The sequence below is a fragment of the Macaca fascicularis genome, chromosome 14 (genome assembly GCF_037993035.2).
Source record: "Macaca fascicularis isolate 582-1 chromosome 14, T2T-MFA8v1.1".
NCBI lineage: Eukaryota > Metazoa > Chordata > Mammalia > Primates > Cercopithecidae > Macaca > Macaca fascicularis.
The window spans coordinates 119776090-119792680 of record NC_088388.1 but is presented as its reverse complement, the minus strand read 5'-3'; the positions used below and the strand labels follow the sequence as shown (position 1 = coordinate 119792680).

The 16591-nt window shown below is 49.2% G+C and overlaps 1 protein-coding gene across 18 annotated transcripts in view; it reads right to left on the bottom strand.

Annotated features, from left to right (window-relative positions):
* Positions 1-16591, bottom strand: part of GRIK4 (glutamate ionotropic receptor kainate type subunit 4) — a 483018-nt gene that overhangs the window by 70060 nt on the left and 396367 nt on the right. For 12 of the 18 annotated variants that reach the window (XR_010581045.2, XR_012423807.1, XR_012423806.1 and 9 more), the window contains one exon: positions 12278-12481. The exons of 5 other annotated variants lie outside the window; for them this stretch is intronic. Coding sequence is in view for 10 of the 13 variants with exons in the window: in XM_074015465.1 (XP_073871566.1) it covers positions 12278-12481 (204 nt within the window). In the remaining 3 variants the exon portion in view is untranslated. Of the gene's footprint in view, positions 1-12277; positions 12493-16591 lie in introns of all 18 variants that reach the window. One more of the 18 variants, XM_074015473.1, reaches the window with a different exon arrangement.

Here is a 16591-nt window from a genome sequence, read left to right as displayed (position 1 = left end):
ACTAGCTAATTCTTAGAAGACATTAAGATCACGTTGTCCGTAGTTTCCTTTCCTGCCTCTGACCCAAATCAATTTCCTACCGCCTGTCTCTTCTGCTTAACAGCAAGCCAATCTCTTAGAAGGCTTTCAGATGCCTTAATTAATACATTTTCATTTCCTCTGCAGACTCTTCAATCCCCTTAACAGCTGGCGCTCAGTGGGCAAGGCAGAAATAATTCCCAAGAAGTGAACCTTCCAACAAGTTTCCCAGGCTGCTTTGAGATGCCCACTGGGGTTTGGAGGAGTTCCCAATAGGAAGCTGCTGAGGGAGCACTGAACCTAACTGAACTTGGCCCCTTCCAGATCTCCCCGAGCAACTCCTTCCGTGGAAAATAACCAGCATGGGGATCTGAGGATGGGCAGGGAAAATTCTGAAGTCTGTTTCAAATCTATAGCTGACTCTCTCTGGGCCTGGAGACTGCTCTCTTGGAAACAGTGATTTAAGCAGAGTGCACCTTCACGGGTGGCGCTCCGATGTCATTCCTTAGTCCTGCCCTGCTTGGGGCTCCCAGCCATGTACTCACACACACACTTAATTATCTTACATGCCTATGTCCCCCTTGCCTTTTACCACCTGGACTGTAAGCTTTCAGAGACAGAAACCAACCTGATCTGTTCCTTTACCCTACACCCCAGCACAGTGACTGGCACATAGGTGTTAAATCACTGTCTGCTGATTGACTCACAAATGGAAAGTCTGTCTTTCTTTTCTTTTCTTTCTTTTTCTTTTTTTTTCCTCCTTTTCTTTTTTTGAGACGGAGTTTCACTCTTGTTGTCCAAGCTGGAGCGCAATGGCGCGATCTTGGCTCACTGCAACCTCCACCACCTCCCGGGTTCAAGCCTCAGCCTCCCGAGTAGCTGGGACTACAGGCGTGCACTACCATGCCTGGCCAATTTTTGTATTTCTTAGTAGAGACGGGCTTTCTCCATGTAGGCCAGTCTGATCTTGAACTCCTGACCTCAGGTGATCCACCCGCCTCGGCCTCCCAAAATGCTGGGATTACAGGCGTGAGCCACCGCGCCTGGCTGGAAAACCTGGCTTTCTAAGGCTTGGGTTGATGCAAACCTACTAAAGAAAGCAAGCCCTAGGGGAATGCAAGTGCCCCTTATCTGAAATGCTTGAGACCAGAAGTGTTTCGGATTTCCAACCTTTTCAGATTTTGGAATATTTTCATAAACATAATGAGGTATCTTGGGAATGAGACTCAAGTCTAAAAACGAAGTTCATTTCTGTTTCATATACACCTTAGACACATAGCCTAAAGGTAATTTCATACAATATTTTAAATAATTTTGTTCATGAAACAAAGTTTTGACTGTTTTTGACCATGACCCTTCATGAGGATAGGTGTGGAATTTTCCACTTGTGGTTTCACGTCGAAGCTCAAAAAGTTTCAGACACTGGAGCATTTCAGATTTTGGATTTTCAGACTAGGGATTCCTAGTATTACCTGTATTACCACTTCACTGTGTTTCAGGCACTGTGTTAGGTTCATAAGGATGTCAAGATGCATAAGCCACTGTGCTTTCCTTCAAAGAATTGCCAGTCTTACTTCCACTAGGAATCCAGTCCAGTTGTCCCGATTCAGATGTCATTTCTGCCCCTACCTTCCTAGTCATTTATGATGTACTTCGCTATGTCTAATACAGCACTTATCCTGTATGACCACATTAAAATAACTTCTGCTTGCATCTGTCTGCTTTTTTAGCTGAAAGGCTCTTAGAGGAAAAAGATCTGACCTCAACTCCTAGCATTCCTGGGCGTTAGCTTCTTGGGGCTCTGTTTTCTTAGTCTGAAAAAGGAGGTGGTCATAATAAGTCCAGTTTCCAGATGGAAGGGGTGGAGGATGTAAGTGTCATCCAAATGTCCCTGTCAAACTGGCCACTCAGAGCCACCTCCTTGATTACCATTCTCCTGGGCCAACTTATTCCTTCCTCCCCATTCTTCTAGGAGGCAGATGCAGAGAACAAGACAATGCTACCCAAATCATTCTCTGTTCCAGACACCAGTTCTCACATGCCCCTTTGGTGTAGTGAGAAGAGCCCAAGATTGGGGTCTGAGTCTGGGCTCTGGCCACTTGCTGCGTGTCTGAACTTGGGTTAATTATGGAACTCTCCGAGCCTCTGTGTCTTCATCTGTGGAATGGGGTAATAATGCCTGTCTCATGGGCCATGTGAGGATCGAATGAACTCATGAGTGTAGAGCTGTTACATGGTGTCTGGCCTTGTCAGGAGCTATAGTGTTCCTGCTTCTACTCCCTTCCCTCCTGGTGGCTCAGCTTTGAACTAGGAAGACATATGAGCAAGGGTCTAGAGCACATGAGATCCCCATTCAGATCCCATACAAGCCAAGGGAAGCCAGAGGATGGAGTGAATCGGAAAGGCCCAGCAGAGCCCTCCACCGAGCGCAGGTAGGGCATTGGCTGGGCTCATACGATGGTTGGCAGCTGTGGCTCCAGAGGCCCAGCGGCAGTCTTCTGAGGTGTGTGCACCTCACTCCGGAATGCAGGAGAGGGAGGCCAACAGAGGGAGAGAGGAAGACGAGACGGGAGAGCCCAGCCGCAGCCTCGCAGCCGATAGGGTCATCTCTGAAGAAAAACGGGGTGGCTACAGTCACGAAACTGCCATTATTGCCCTTTTCTCAGGTGAGTGAAAGGACTGCTAGTGACAGAAAAGAACCTTTTGAGAACTCACAACAAAGCAGAGTATTGTCGAGAGAGCACACGAACATGGCTGTGGCTAAGGCGCAGTCCAGAGCGCTGGCCCTTTTGTTCTCAAGTACACCTGTCTGTGAATAATGAGCCGGAGAAGATGGATTTCCTCCCTTCCCAGGTCTCAGTGGGTTGCATGCAGGGATCGCTACGTGGCATGCATCTCTCCAGGAGCCATTGTAGAAAGGACCTTCCCAGGGTGAAACAGCGCATCCCTTCGCCCCCGAGAAGCAGGATGACCTTAACCCATGCTTGAAGGTCTACGGGAAAGGGGAGCTCCCTGCACTCACTGCGTCCCAGATTCAAATGCTGAAGTCCCCACACAGCCACCATCCTCTCCTGGGCATCCTCACCGTCACTGCTTAATTCAGACCCCGTTCTATTCTCCTGATCACTGGACAGCTGTCTAATGAGTAAACCTGCATCTGGTCTTCCCACCTCCAATCCGTTCCCCTCTCATCTGCTAGAGTAACCTTCTGGAACCAAAGGCAGTTATGCCACTCCTCTCTTTGAATAAAACAAACAAACCACCTGCTCTTAGACAGCTCCCACTAGTACTCTGGACATAGTTTATAAAGATCCAAACACATAAATCCTATCACGACTGGCCCCTGCCTTTAGCCCTGTTCTCCTCCACCCCCTCTCGTGCTTGGCTCCAGTTGTCCAGAACCAATGGCAGTGCAATGTACATTTCTCACCGTCCACTGCACCTAGAATATAATATCCTTTTCTGCCAAGGCGATCCTTCTTGATCCCCAGTGCTCTGCTCACTCGTCATTTCCTTGGTGAGTTCTTCCCTGCTCCTGAACCATACCTCACTCAACTTCTATCAAAGCCACCCCTGCCACTCACTACTCATGGGACTTTCAGCAGGTTCCTTAACTGTTTTGCAACCTCACCTGCCACATTCGGTTATTGTGAGGCTTGAGTTAATACAGTCAAGTGCTCAGAACAGTGCCTGGCCCATAGGAAGCACTTCATACCTGTCAGCCGTGGTTATTACCATCATTATAACTGTTATTAATATAGCATGTGTCTCACCATACAGTAATTCTTGTTTACCTGCCCGTCTCTTTGAGTAGATCCTGAACTCCTTATAGGCAATTCCTCACATCCAAGCGGTGCTTGTCAGAAAGCAGGCACTTTGATGAATGAATGAATGGTTGAACTATAATGGAAGCTCATCTCTTTCAGATTTGGATAAATGCAGAAACTAAGCCTCAATGGGGAAGGTAAAGCAAAGCCCTCGCTGAGCTTGGCTGTCATGTGGGGAAGGAGTGGAACACTGCACTTTGGCCCCTGGATCAGTATCTTTATTTTAAAGAATGCTCAGTAGAATTCTGTGACCTACTTGCAGTTGAAATAGTCTCTGGCTTCAAGGTGAAAAGTGATCCCAGAGGACCAGTTGTATTTTTTATTTTTATTTTTTTTAGTTCAGCAAAATGTCTCCGGACAACCTTCCCGGTGGATTGAGGCCACGAACAGCCCAGCCCACCAGGCCTCCGGGAAGCTTCCTCCACAATCCTTTCTCCTGGGCACCCAGGAGAAAAAACGGAATGAGGCGTTTCAGCTTCATTTACACTTAATTCATCAAAATGTCATTGGTAAGAGCTATTTGATGTCCAAGGCTTATGAGCCTTGAATCTAAGCCTTCCAAAGCCCTTTTCTCTTTGAACTTAAATGTGCCATTCTGCCAACATGGAGTTGAATGCCAACGGGGTACTTTGTTCTGAACTGTGAACCTAGAGGGGCACTCTATCTCTTCCCAAATGTGTTTTACTCTCTCCCAAGCAGGGCCCTGAGGATGGAAAATGCAGCTGTAGTGCCTTCCAGGGTACTACAGGTCAGTGCTTGACCAAGAATGCCTCCCTACCAAGCGGAAGGGGCCTTGGAAGTCATCTGCCCGGCTCTCTCACTTTACAGATGGAGTGCAATCTCTTTACGGGCCAGAGTTGAACTTGGGTATCAAGTTCTGGGCACCTTCCCCATCCTCTGTCTGGAAGGACATCTCAGAAGTGAATGCCAACTGTGGCTGCAGGGAGATGAGGCTGTAATTCCTGCAGGGAAAGGCCATGTGCTGCCATGGACTTGGTCTCAGGTGCCTAAGTTTCACCAGACCTCTGCCACTAACTGGCAGTGGGACACTGGGTGGATCATTTTGTCCTTTGAAGCCTCAGTTTGCTTAGCTCTAAAATGAGGGCAATAATACCTACTTCACAGTGCTGCTGTAAAGGATGAAAGAGCTAATGCTTGTGAAAGCAGTTTGTAGACATTCAATCACTGCCCAAACGTCAAGGGTTTAAGACAACGCCCAGACAGATACTTGCCTGACGGCGCTGGTTCCCGGGTACCAGCTGTGGGAAGAAGTACTAGCATCTTGACAAAAACTCCAAAACCCTTTTCTGAACACTCCATCACCTCCAGCCTCCATCCCGCCTACCTTTTATTGACACTCCCAACTCCAATATTGCTCCAGCCACATGAATGTCCCTGCATTTCCCCAATCCATAAGAGAAGCATTCTCAATTCTGAGCAGTTGCTTACATAAGGGATTTCATCTTGACTTACAATCAATCTGTCAGCTCCACAGCTCCCTCTAGCTACAACCCTTTATCTTGCTTTCCCTTATAGCCACCTGACTTTAATGAGTATTTCCCAGGCCACTGTCTCCATCTCCTCCGCTCACTCTTCTTGTTCACAATTCAATCACTGCCACTGGACCTCAATCCAGTCACCCCCTGAAACTGCATTTGCCTGTGACCCCTGTATTGCTCAGCCTGGGAAATGCTCTTCTGTACTTCCTTTCAAGAGGCAGAAATCCTCTTTACCCATTCTCTTTCAGCTGCCTTCACAGGCTCCTGTCTTCCTCCCTCCTGAACATGTGCTCTTTTCCCTGAAAGATTCCTCCCTACTCATATCTTCAGTCGCACCCTCCCATCCATTCACCCTAGAATCTATGCCTTCAGTCTGCTGAAGCCCATTCTAGCCAACTCTCTGCTGAAAGTCTCTAAGTAGATGTCCAAAAGGCACCTTAAACTTGCCATTTCCAAAGCTAAATGCATCCTCTCTCTCCTTCCAGAACTGTTTTTCCACCTCAATGCTAGGCACCACCAACCATCCGTATGTCCAAGTCAGAAACTGGTGAGTCATCCTACATCCTCCCTCTCTCTCACATTCCACATCCACTGGGTCCCCTAGTCCTGATGATTTCTTTATTAAATAGTTTTTAATGGGTTACACAACACTGCATATAGTATAACCTCTTTTTTATAAAAAGAACTTGTGTAAAACATATATGCATTTAAAAATTGGAAGGCATGATACAGAAATAGCCATGGGTATTATTGGGTGGTGAAATTACAAATAATTTTTAGCTTTTTAAACCTTATCTATTTTTCAAAAAGCATGTCTACTGCCGTATAAGAGAAAAACCTTTTTTATTTTTTTTTGAGACAGCGTCTCACTCTGTCACCCAGGCTGGAGTGCAATGGCGTGCAATCTCGGCTCACTGCAACCTCCACCTCCCAGGTTCAAGTGATTCTCCTGCCTCAGCCTCCCGAGTAGCTGGGATTACAGATGTGAGCCACCACACTTGGCTAACTTTTTGTATTTTTAGTAGAGATGGGTTTTCACTATGTTGGTCAGGCTGGTCTCAAACTCCTGATCTCAGGTGATCCACCCACCTCAGCCTCCCAAAGTGTTGGGATTACAGGCGTGAGCCACTGTGCCCAGCTTATTATCTTTAAAGAGAGTTTTGGAATCTGTACCTTCCTCTAACTCCCAAGCTACTTTTGGTTCTCACCATTTCTTTCTTGCAACAGTGAAAGCCTTTTTCCCGGCTCCCCTGTCTCCAGTCTTGCCCTCCTGCCCACTTGTTTCATGCTGCAGCTCAAACAGGCCCTTCACCAATGACAGCTGCCCACAGGCCACACTCCCTTACTGCCATGTTCTGTTCCAGGCAGACCCACCTTTGTGTGGTTCCTGAAATGGAAACTACCTCTGCACCTTCAAGTCCCCATGACTTGGCTCTTGTACTCTCTCCTCACTGGCATGCTCTTCTCTCTCCATGTTTCTTCTTTGATGGCCAATGTCTCTTCATCCTTGAAGATTTAGGCCTAGCATCACCTCCCACAGGGTCCTTCCCCACGTGTCACAGGCAGAGTGCAGAGCCCTCCTCCAGTCTTCTCTCTGCACCCTGCACTTTCCCATCATAGTTCTTCTCACCCTGCTCTTACCCACATGAGGCCCCTATCAAAGAGTGGCCTTCTTGAGTTGACTATCAATTCATCTTTGTACCTGAATGCCTTGAACAGTTTCAGCAAAACTGTTTATACATTCATGTAAATGTACTGGCATGATACAGAGGGCCCCTGGGATTAGTCCTGGGGCATCTGCTTCTTCAAGCTACTCCAGTCTGTCTCCTTTCTGCCAAGCACACCTCCAATGAGATACAAAATCACTGCTGCTCAGGCCTTCTGTGGGCTTAGCTGTGAAGGAGCTGACCAGGCAAAACAAATTCAAACCTGACAGCCTCCCAAACAACCACCCTTCTCATCTCCACTGCCCACACATAGCCCCAAGGTGAGAGGCCACCCAGCTGGCCCAGTTTGTGTGAATCCATTTGCTCCCACTCCAACCACACTTCCCCTTTTAATGGGATTACACCAAAAGACATGCTCTGATGATTTTCATGAATATGCAGAAAATATGCTTAAATTCTCCTCCACAGTGAATACATGGCCACGTGTCTAAGTCCATGGTCTCTGTATGCTTTCTGCTGTTATAACAGGATACCACAGACTATGCAATTTATAAACAATACAAGTTTATTTGGCTCACAGTTCTGGAGGCTGGGAAGTTCAAGAGCATGGCATTGTCAGCTGGTAAAGGTCAGCCATGGCAGAAGTGAGCACACAAGACAGAGAGAGGGACCAGAGGCCTGACTCACTTTATAACAACCTGCTCTTCCAGTAACTAACCTTCCTCAATGATGACATGAATCCATTCCTAAGGGCAGAGTACTCATGACCCATTCATCTCTTATTGGGCCCCACCTCCTAGTACGGTTGCATTGGGGATTAGGCTTCCAACACATGAACTTTAGAGGGACACATTCAAACCACAGCACCCACTGTTTTGGGTAAGCAGGTGATAACAAATGTGAAAAGACTAAGCCTCTACAGCTTCCACTGGAGATAACCCTGGGCCTCTACACTTCAATTCATATCACTCAGACATACAAGCAGTCACTATATTCCCCAAACTCTCCAAAGAAAGAGATTCCTTGGTCAACCCCCAGCCCCTCGCTGGGGAGGTTCTCCTTTATATCAACTTTCATTGCTTCTGCTGCAGTTTCAGTTACATGAACCTTGCTTGTTGTCCAGGGGAAACTGGTGGGCAGCCCTGTCCATACACACCCTGGCACCTCATCTTTGTACACATTCCCTTTCTTCCCCAAGTTCCACATGTGCTGGATAAGTGAGAGCCCCTGGAGAGCTGCCATGCCTGCAGGATGGCCAATGTCTAGGCAGGATCCCTGGACCCCCAAGAGGAAATCCTAGGCTTACCCAATGTGTTACAATGGTTTTCACTCTCAGCTGTTGACCATTGGCCTAATTTTATTCTTTGTACTAGCAAACATATACCTCTTGAACAAGAAAAGGGCATTGAGAGACAGCCTGGTGTCCCTAAGATAATCACTCCTGGGGCCAAAGCTCATACCCATGTTTGCTCAGGCACGCCCATGAGGATTTCCCCACATTGTTACCAATAACCCTCCAGGAAGATGACCCGGCACCACTGCCTTCTACTGATTCACAAAGGGAAGTTCCAGTCTTCACTGGAGAGAGGCTCAGCAGGTTCTGCCACTGCCTTGGTGGTATTCTGCCTGCTGGCCTGGCCCGGTCCATGGTGTCTCCTCTGGCTGACCTTTGTATTGCCTAACCTCACTCCTTGCACCGTGTCCTCAAGCCTCCATCCCTGAGGCTTCTTTGGGCTGCTGTGATGCAAGGACACGTTGGACTCCTTGGTAACCAGACCTGCACTGGCGCATCCAGCTGCAGGCCAGGCTGTGGGCAAGGAGAGGGTCACAGCTCTCACCCACTTGCTAGATCAGCCTACATGTTATGCTTTGCACCTCGAGTGCTGTTACCAGTGTCTTGGGAGCCAACTTCTTTGAAGGTGGCCAAAGGGTCTGGGCACACAACCTAGAAGTGTTGGGGAGGTGACTTCCTGTGGTGTGAACTTCGGTCAGTGAGAGATGGGACTCACAGACACAAGTTTCCTCCTCCTTGCAGTGGACTGTTTAGTGAGGCAATAGTTTCATAGGGCCTCTGCAGGCTGAGCAGTCAGCTGTGCTTAATACAAAGCTATGACCAGCAGCTAACACACTCCTTCTGCATACTCTCCCCGCTTGCCTGCCACCTTCCCCTTTCCCTCACCTCTGTCTGTGTACTTGTACTCCCTGATTTAGCATGCAAGCTTTGACCTTGGGCTCTGTTTTCTAGGGAGCCTGGCCTAAGACAGCTCTCATACTTCCTGTATGCCAAATAGTCTCTCTCTCTCTGTGTGTGTGTGTGTGTGCGTGTTATTTTAAATCTTTACCAAAAAAATCCTTTGCAGATGAACACTAGAGCTGTGGGGGCAGGGTTGGAAAGGATAAAATAATGCACTTAAGCACACATGGCTAGTAAATGAATAAACGGAAATTTTAGCTTAGGTCTGTCTAACATCAAGATTTGTGTTCTCTCAGATCATGAGTGCTGAGATCAGACAGACCAGGGCTTAAATGCTGGCTCTGAACTTACTAGCTGTGTGATCTTTATCAGGTTACCTAACCTCCTTGGGCTGCCATTTCCTCATCTGTATAAGGGACAGATTTAGATGCAATGGTTTCCAAGGTGTCTTTCAGCCAGCACATTCAACAGCCCCAGGGGCCTCACAGGAGCCTCTGCTTGCTGGTATAGCCACTGGAATTTTCCTGTGCAGCTTGGGAAAGGGGTCACAAAGAAGGGATCCAGGCCTGAGGGCTACCACAGTCCTAGGGGAACATACTGGAAAACATCTTAATCCTTCAAACCTGGGGATGGTGGGGTCCCAGTGTTATCAACGACCACCCAGGACCAACCCCAGTGGCACACAAACAGCCTTCAGCCTTCTACCTTTTCATTGCCCAGGAAACTCCCACCCATCCTCCCTAAGCCAGCGCACACATCCCAAGGGAAGCCCTTCCCCCTACAGCCCCCTTATGCGCCCACAGTGCGTTCTATTCTCCTCTAGATGTTCTCTTACAACTCCTTCCACTCTGCCTACCCTGCACTTATCACTTATCACAGCTTGAAATTACACAAGAATGCGGCCATTCATTGATCTCCGTCTCACTCACTAGTCCAAAAGATCTGTGAAGGCTGTGTCCATGTTTATTTTGTCCCCCATTGTATCTCCAGTGTCTACAAGAGTGGAAGATGTTCAATAAATATTTATTGAATTAATGGGTTAATTAATTAGTTCATGTCAAGTAGCCAAGTCTCAATGAGACCAAAGCAGCAGTATTTTTGCTTGAAAGAAGATCTGGGGTGAATTCTAAGATTCTGATTGCTCAAGTCACTCGGTGTGTGGCTGCATGTCTAAGAGTCCCAGACTCCTCTTCTTGTCCTCCAGTCTGTCACAGCTCATTAGGGGGCTAAAAAGGAGATGGCTGTGCACTGACACCGCCATCCCTGAAGTCACCCTACCAGTCATCAGGCAGCCCAAGGAGACCAAAGAAATCAGCTCAAGGTGAATGAGGACATCAGGAAGAAGGTAAAGAAAAGGCCTGGCATTTCGGCTTTCTGTGGTCTAACTACTGAGCTGCACCTTCACAGTGGACACCAAATAAGAAGAATGTTTCAGGAGTGGGTCTGAAAGATTAAATAGAGAAAGACACAAATCCTCTTCCACTTAAGCATGTACATCATCAGGCTGGAATCTCAAAACCTGAGGCTCAAGGACTGCAGAGGGCTTTCTGCCAAAGGCTTCGCCCTGCCATCCCCAACCCTGTGGCAGTCGTCCAGGGATCCCTAGGCCTTCTGCAACCTTCTGTTGACTTGTTGGCCCTCTGTTTGCAAGCCCCTCTCTGCAAGCAAGGCCTCACTTCTGAACCAGCCCTCTCTGGACTCCAGTCGCCCTGGGTCATTCAGAATTCCCAGAACAAGGCTTGCCATTTTACCCTGCTGGATCACTGCAGATGCCGTCCATATTCCGTCAGGCAAACTCCTGAAGGATCCTCCCTCCTCAGTTCTTAAACACCTTTTCCACAGTTCTCATCTACATAGGACTTTTCCCAATCCCAAGTCAAGGACTGTTTATTTAATACCTCAACTAGTATTTTTATCATTGAAAAGTAGGATTTTAAAAATTTATCTTATATTCCAAGTTTGTTTGATATAAAGGGTTTAAAGCATATTATTAATTCAATAAAGAAAAAGATCTGGGTTCCAATCTGAGCTCTGCCCTATGCTGACAGTATAGCTCCCGACAAGTCATTCAAGCTTTCTGGGCTCGATGGCTCATTTGTAAAGTGGGACTAACAGCCAGCTAAAAGGTGTGTTTAAAGAGGATTAGAGATAATGCATGTAAAACACCTTGCACATCAGCACGTGCTGGGAGGCTGCAGGAGCTCCTTCTACCATTGAAATCCAGAGGGGAAAAGAGTTGGATCAAGGTCACACCAAGAACCCAGGTCTGTGCTCTCTGCATTATGTCCTCATCACCTATCCTGATCATTAAAACTCAGTTATGGAAATATGGATGGTGAATTAGCAATGCCTTAATTAATTTCTACAGTTGTTAATAGTGTGTACAAAGAAAACAAGAGATTTCCCCCTGGAAGAACTTTCTATACCCTTGCTCTAACCTAACAGATGTCTGACATTCTCCAACGCTCACCCGCATGTTAATCACGTCTCCACATTCACCCTGAAAATCTACAGCAGATCCAAGCGCACCTTGGCCCTCGGTCCGTAAAAGGACATGAATGCCAGCCAAAGATAATACAAGATGAAAGAAAATAACTGTAGCTGTGACCAACTCCTCTGCCAGTCAATCCCTTTGCCCTGTTATTTAGCCACGTCTCCCTTGGCAGTATCTCTCAAGCATCCAAGCCAGCTGATGTGGGTGCATTCTCTTCTCCCAGGGCCTGTTCAAGCTCTGCCAGGGAGTGCTAATGAGCCACAGAATAATCAGAACCATCAAAAAGCATCAAAAATGGAACCCAAACTCCCTAATCTGTGTTAACCAGTCAAAGCCTCCATGACTTGTCACAGGCTCTGGACTGGGAAAGCCACGGGGTGGGATCGTTGCAGGCTTATCCACGACTGCATGTCTGTGCCAGCCCAGGCAAGATTTATAGCGTGAATGGACAAATAAATGACAAATGCATGAATGATTGACTGAACAAATGGAGGGTTCATGAGCGTGCAGCACAACCTTATGCCCTTCCAATCCCTCCCAGCCCACCCTCAGGCCCAGATCACTTGTCCCCTCCTTACCCTAGCGATCAGCTCCCCGACCATTCCTGTCCAGGTGCCGTTGGCCTCAGGAACGCCGTACACGCCATCCCCAACCAGGCGGATCTTGTAGTTGAATCGGAGGATCTCTGCCAGCTCCTTGAGCATGTCCACACAGAAGCCCTCGTAGCGGTCATTGCCTTCCATCTCCTGGTGGTTCCCCTTCAGCATTAAATACGGGTTTTCCTGCAGCAAAACTGGGCAGCTGTCATTCTCATCTTAGCCCTGGTGTCTCAGCCACATGTGATGGGGAGGGCCGGGGCACAGAGGGCTGGGGAGGAGATGGGGCAGAAGGAGGAAAGTGACGTGGGTAATGGGCTACTTTGGCGTGATGACCAGTTCCTCTCCCTGATGTGCTCCTTAAAGCTGTCCTTCAGGGTGCTTCTATTGTCAGGAACACACAGTGGTTCCCACTGCACGGAGGGTCAGGCTCAAGCTGCTTCATCTTGTTTAAGGTCATCATCTGACCATACCCTCTATCTCTCTCTTTTTTTTCTACCCCTGCTTTATTCCAGGCAGATCAACCTACATAGGTTGGGTATTATCAGAGATATAAGGATGTCTGCAATAAGCAGGCTAGGTAAGAACAGGTACATGAGCAACTGCAGTCCAAGGAGGGCATTGGGAAGAGGGCAGATATCTCCAGTGAGATGTCCAGAGAAGGCTCCAAGCTGAAGGTGGGATCCAAGCTGGGCTCTGGAGGAGGCAGAACACTGAGAGATGGAAGGGCTGCGAATGAAAGGCATGGGCCAGGGGAAGGCACAATCAAGGGCACAATCCTGAGTGGCTGCTCAGTGGACGATGGACCTTCCAGGGTAGCTGGAGCACAGGTTGTGGGCAGGGGTGAGATGGGAGGAGAAATGTAGACAGATGGATTAGGGTCAGGGTGGGCCTCAGACGCCAGGATATGGTGGCTGCACATTACACAAGGTATAGAGGGGAAACATCACGCGTTTTAAAGACGCAAGGCTGTGAGCAAGGAATATTAAGTAGTAGGAGAGGAAGCATCCAGGGGTGAGGACAGACCCTCTTCTGAGATGAGACCCTGAATCCTGGGCGCAGGTTGGACTGGAGAAAGCCAGAAGGATAAGAGACACAGAAAGGAGCAGGCCTGATGACTGGCTGGTTGGGTGTGGGTCCTCAGAGCCTTGGAGCCCGGTAGATGACCGACAGCGGGTGGTATCATGGGGGGCTCGAATGCCTGGAGGGGAGGAGGATTTGGAACAGGTTGAATCTGAGGTGCTGGCAGGCTATGCAGGCAGAAATGCCCCACTGGGTGTTTAAAATGTGGAGCGAGGGTAAGCCAGGAGCCAGAGATTGGACACGTCGCACAGAGATCAAGGCTGAAGCTAGGGAATATGTGAGACTGTCAAGGGGAAGAGTTGAGAAAGGGCAGAAGAGGAAGAAGAGGAGGCCCTGGGGAGAACCTGGTCTAAGGGAGTGGGGAAATGAAGGGCAACCACAGAAGACAACACGGAAGCAGCCAGGAAGGCTGAAAATTAGGGAAACGTGGTCTTAGCGTCAAGGAGGAGGGAATTTGAAGACAGAGGATGTAGCCACTCCCACCATTCTCATAGACCAAGCAGGGCCGGGAACCAGCGTGTGGATCACTTGTCACTGCTGACCTTCTGAAGGCAGGCAAGGTGGGGGCAGCAGGACTCCGTAGGATGAGGAGTGAGCGAGTGCCGCAGGAGTGAGGGTGGTCCAGCATTTTGACAGGTTAGGAGCTAAGGGAGGCAAGGCGGCAGGCACAGAGAGGGCAGATCGCCTCTCTTCCAAGCTCCTTCCCCACTGCAAACAGCAGGACTGGAGGGTCCTGGGGCCCACCCAGTTCTGTGATTCTGTGACTCCCTACGTTTGAGGGCGGCTTGAAGGGCAGCAGGGTGTGGGAAAGGTGAAGGCGAGGGTGTTTTAGGATGGGACAGTCCAGTGTATATTTATAGGCAGGAAGGGAAAATCTCTGGAAAAGGGGAGAAAAGAGGAAGAAAGAGCCATGTTAGCTGGTGGAGCAAGGGCCCAGGAAGCGCAGGGTGGAGGCAGGGTGGCGGCAGGGTGAGGCTGAGGCCTGAGCCTGGAGGTGAGGTAGAGGGTGTGGGTGAGTTCACAGAGAGGAGGGAGCTTGTGCTGGCCCCAGAGTTGTGCTGAAAGTGGGGCAGATAGGCTTGAGGCTTGGTGTGTGGGAAGATTTTCAGCAGAGCCACTCAGGGGATGCGACAGGAGAGAGGAGAGCTGGGCTCAGGGATTACCAAGGTCCAGCTGCAGAGGGGGAGGCTGGATGCAGACAGGCAGCTGGGAGCAGGGGTGGGAGGGACAATCAGGCTTGGGTGCAGGTGTGCGTGGAGAAACCTGCACACCACGATTCTAGGAGCCAGGAGAGGAAAGTGCTGAAAGCCTGACGGGTTGAGCTTACTCTGAGAGGTGCTTCCAGGCTGGGGAAGATGGAGAGCCAGACAGACCCAAGGTCATGGGGGGACTGTGCAGGAGAGCAGAGTGTGGGTGTGATGGTGTGGGCATGATGAAGTGGGCAGCCGGAAGGCAAAGGTCGTATGTCAAGGAGCAGGAGCTCTGAGTGGAAGGTGATGTGATTCTGATTCACGATGAGTCCACTGTCATGTCAATGAGATAGGGCCAGTCGGCCTGCCTTCCACACACGCCGTCCTCAGCACAAGGGCTTCTCCCTGCACAAACTCTCCACACGCTCCCCCATCTTCCGCCTCACCTAGCTCATCTTTGTCCACAGAGTCACACTGCCTCCTCTTGTGCCAACCCATGTCTCAGAACTACCCTGCTCTCATGCCAGGACCCACACAATCGCCCTCCAGTGTTTTCTGATTTGCACCTGCTCTAGGTGGAATGGGAGTGGGGCCTGGGACGGACTCGTCACCTGCTTGGTTCCCCTACCTGGCTCAGCATTAAACACTTACCAGTCATGTGAGTAAGAAGCAAACGAATGGCTTCATGGACAGGGCATGGCTGGCAGTTTCCATCTCAAGACTGGTAATGTACCATTGTATCTTTAATTGTCCCAAGGGGTGACACAAATGCTCCTTCCCAAACACTTGCTAGTCTCAAGTTAATTTAAAACTTATTGACATATTCAAAGGTCTTGGAGATGCATTGGAAAGCCCAAGGATGGGGATGGTTAGGGCTCAATGCCACTTTGGAGAATGCTGGGGGTTTGAGTGCTAGCAGCGGTGCTGTGAACGCAAGGTGAGAATGCGGCAAAATGCTGAAGACGAGGTCTGGTACAGAAAAGGTGTTCAGGGAATGGGAGCAGCAGCCACTTCCATGTGTTTGCTGGCATTAACCAATAAATCATCCACACATTCCCAAGTGTGCCTTGACCAGAGCGGGGAGACAACATGGATACGTGCTGAGTTTTAAGGGATAAATCATTCAGGATTCTCATTTGCCAGGGAAAACGCACAAATGGTCGCCCGGGGACTGAATTAAGATCATCATTCCTGGTGAGATCTATCGGCTCGGATCGGCCACTGTAGCACACACGCACAAGCGAAGAACCAAGGCTAATAGTTGTTTGAGTTGTACTTACCATGTTGTTAAGTGTCACCTCACACACCAGTGTCCGGCCTGCACCCCACCCCTCGTGAGCACGTGCATGTATGTGAATAAACACACGTGCACACACACACAAATCAGGGTGACTTTCCCAGACTAGCAACAGGACCCTGCGGACTTGGCATAGCCGTGGACCTGTGCCAGAAGTCCAAGCACGGTGTAACTCCCAGCTCTGAGAGGCTGGAGGTACAGCCCAGTCAGTTCCTCATCTCCCTCCCAAAGTCTTGTTGGCTTTTAAGGGACACCCTTACCCTGTAGGAAGGACTTCTTTCACTCAGATTCTAATTATTGAGCTCCTACTCTGTGTCAGCCCCTCTACTTTCAAGGAGCTCTCATCCTAGAAGGGCAGGTAGAGCTTTAAACAACAACCTCTAATAAGAGAAATGGGAGGGTCCAGGGAAAATGCTGGAGACAAGGAGAGGACAGGAGTTAGAGCAGGGAAGACTTTGTGGGAGTTGTGACATCTGAGCAGAGCACTGAAGGATGCATAGGCATTTCCAGCTGGAAACAGAAATTAGAGGGAAGGGTAACCCAGGCATAAGGAACAGCATGTGCCAAGGCAGGAAGGAGCAGGATGCAGTGAGCAGGTGTTGAGCCATCCAGTGGCACTAGACCCCACGCTGCATGGGGAGGAGAAGGTGAGGTGGGCTGGGCCTGATTACAAAGGGTTATGTCCCAAGCTAAGGGGCAGCAGGGCCTAGGCAGTGGCTGAAGGAT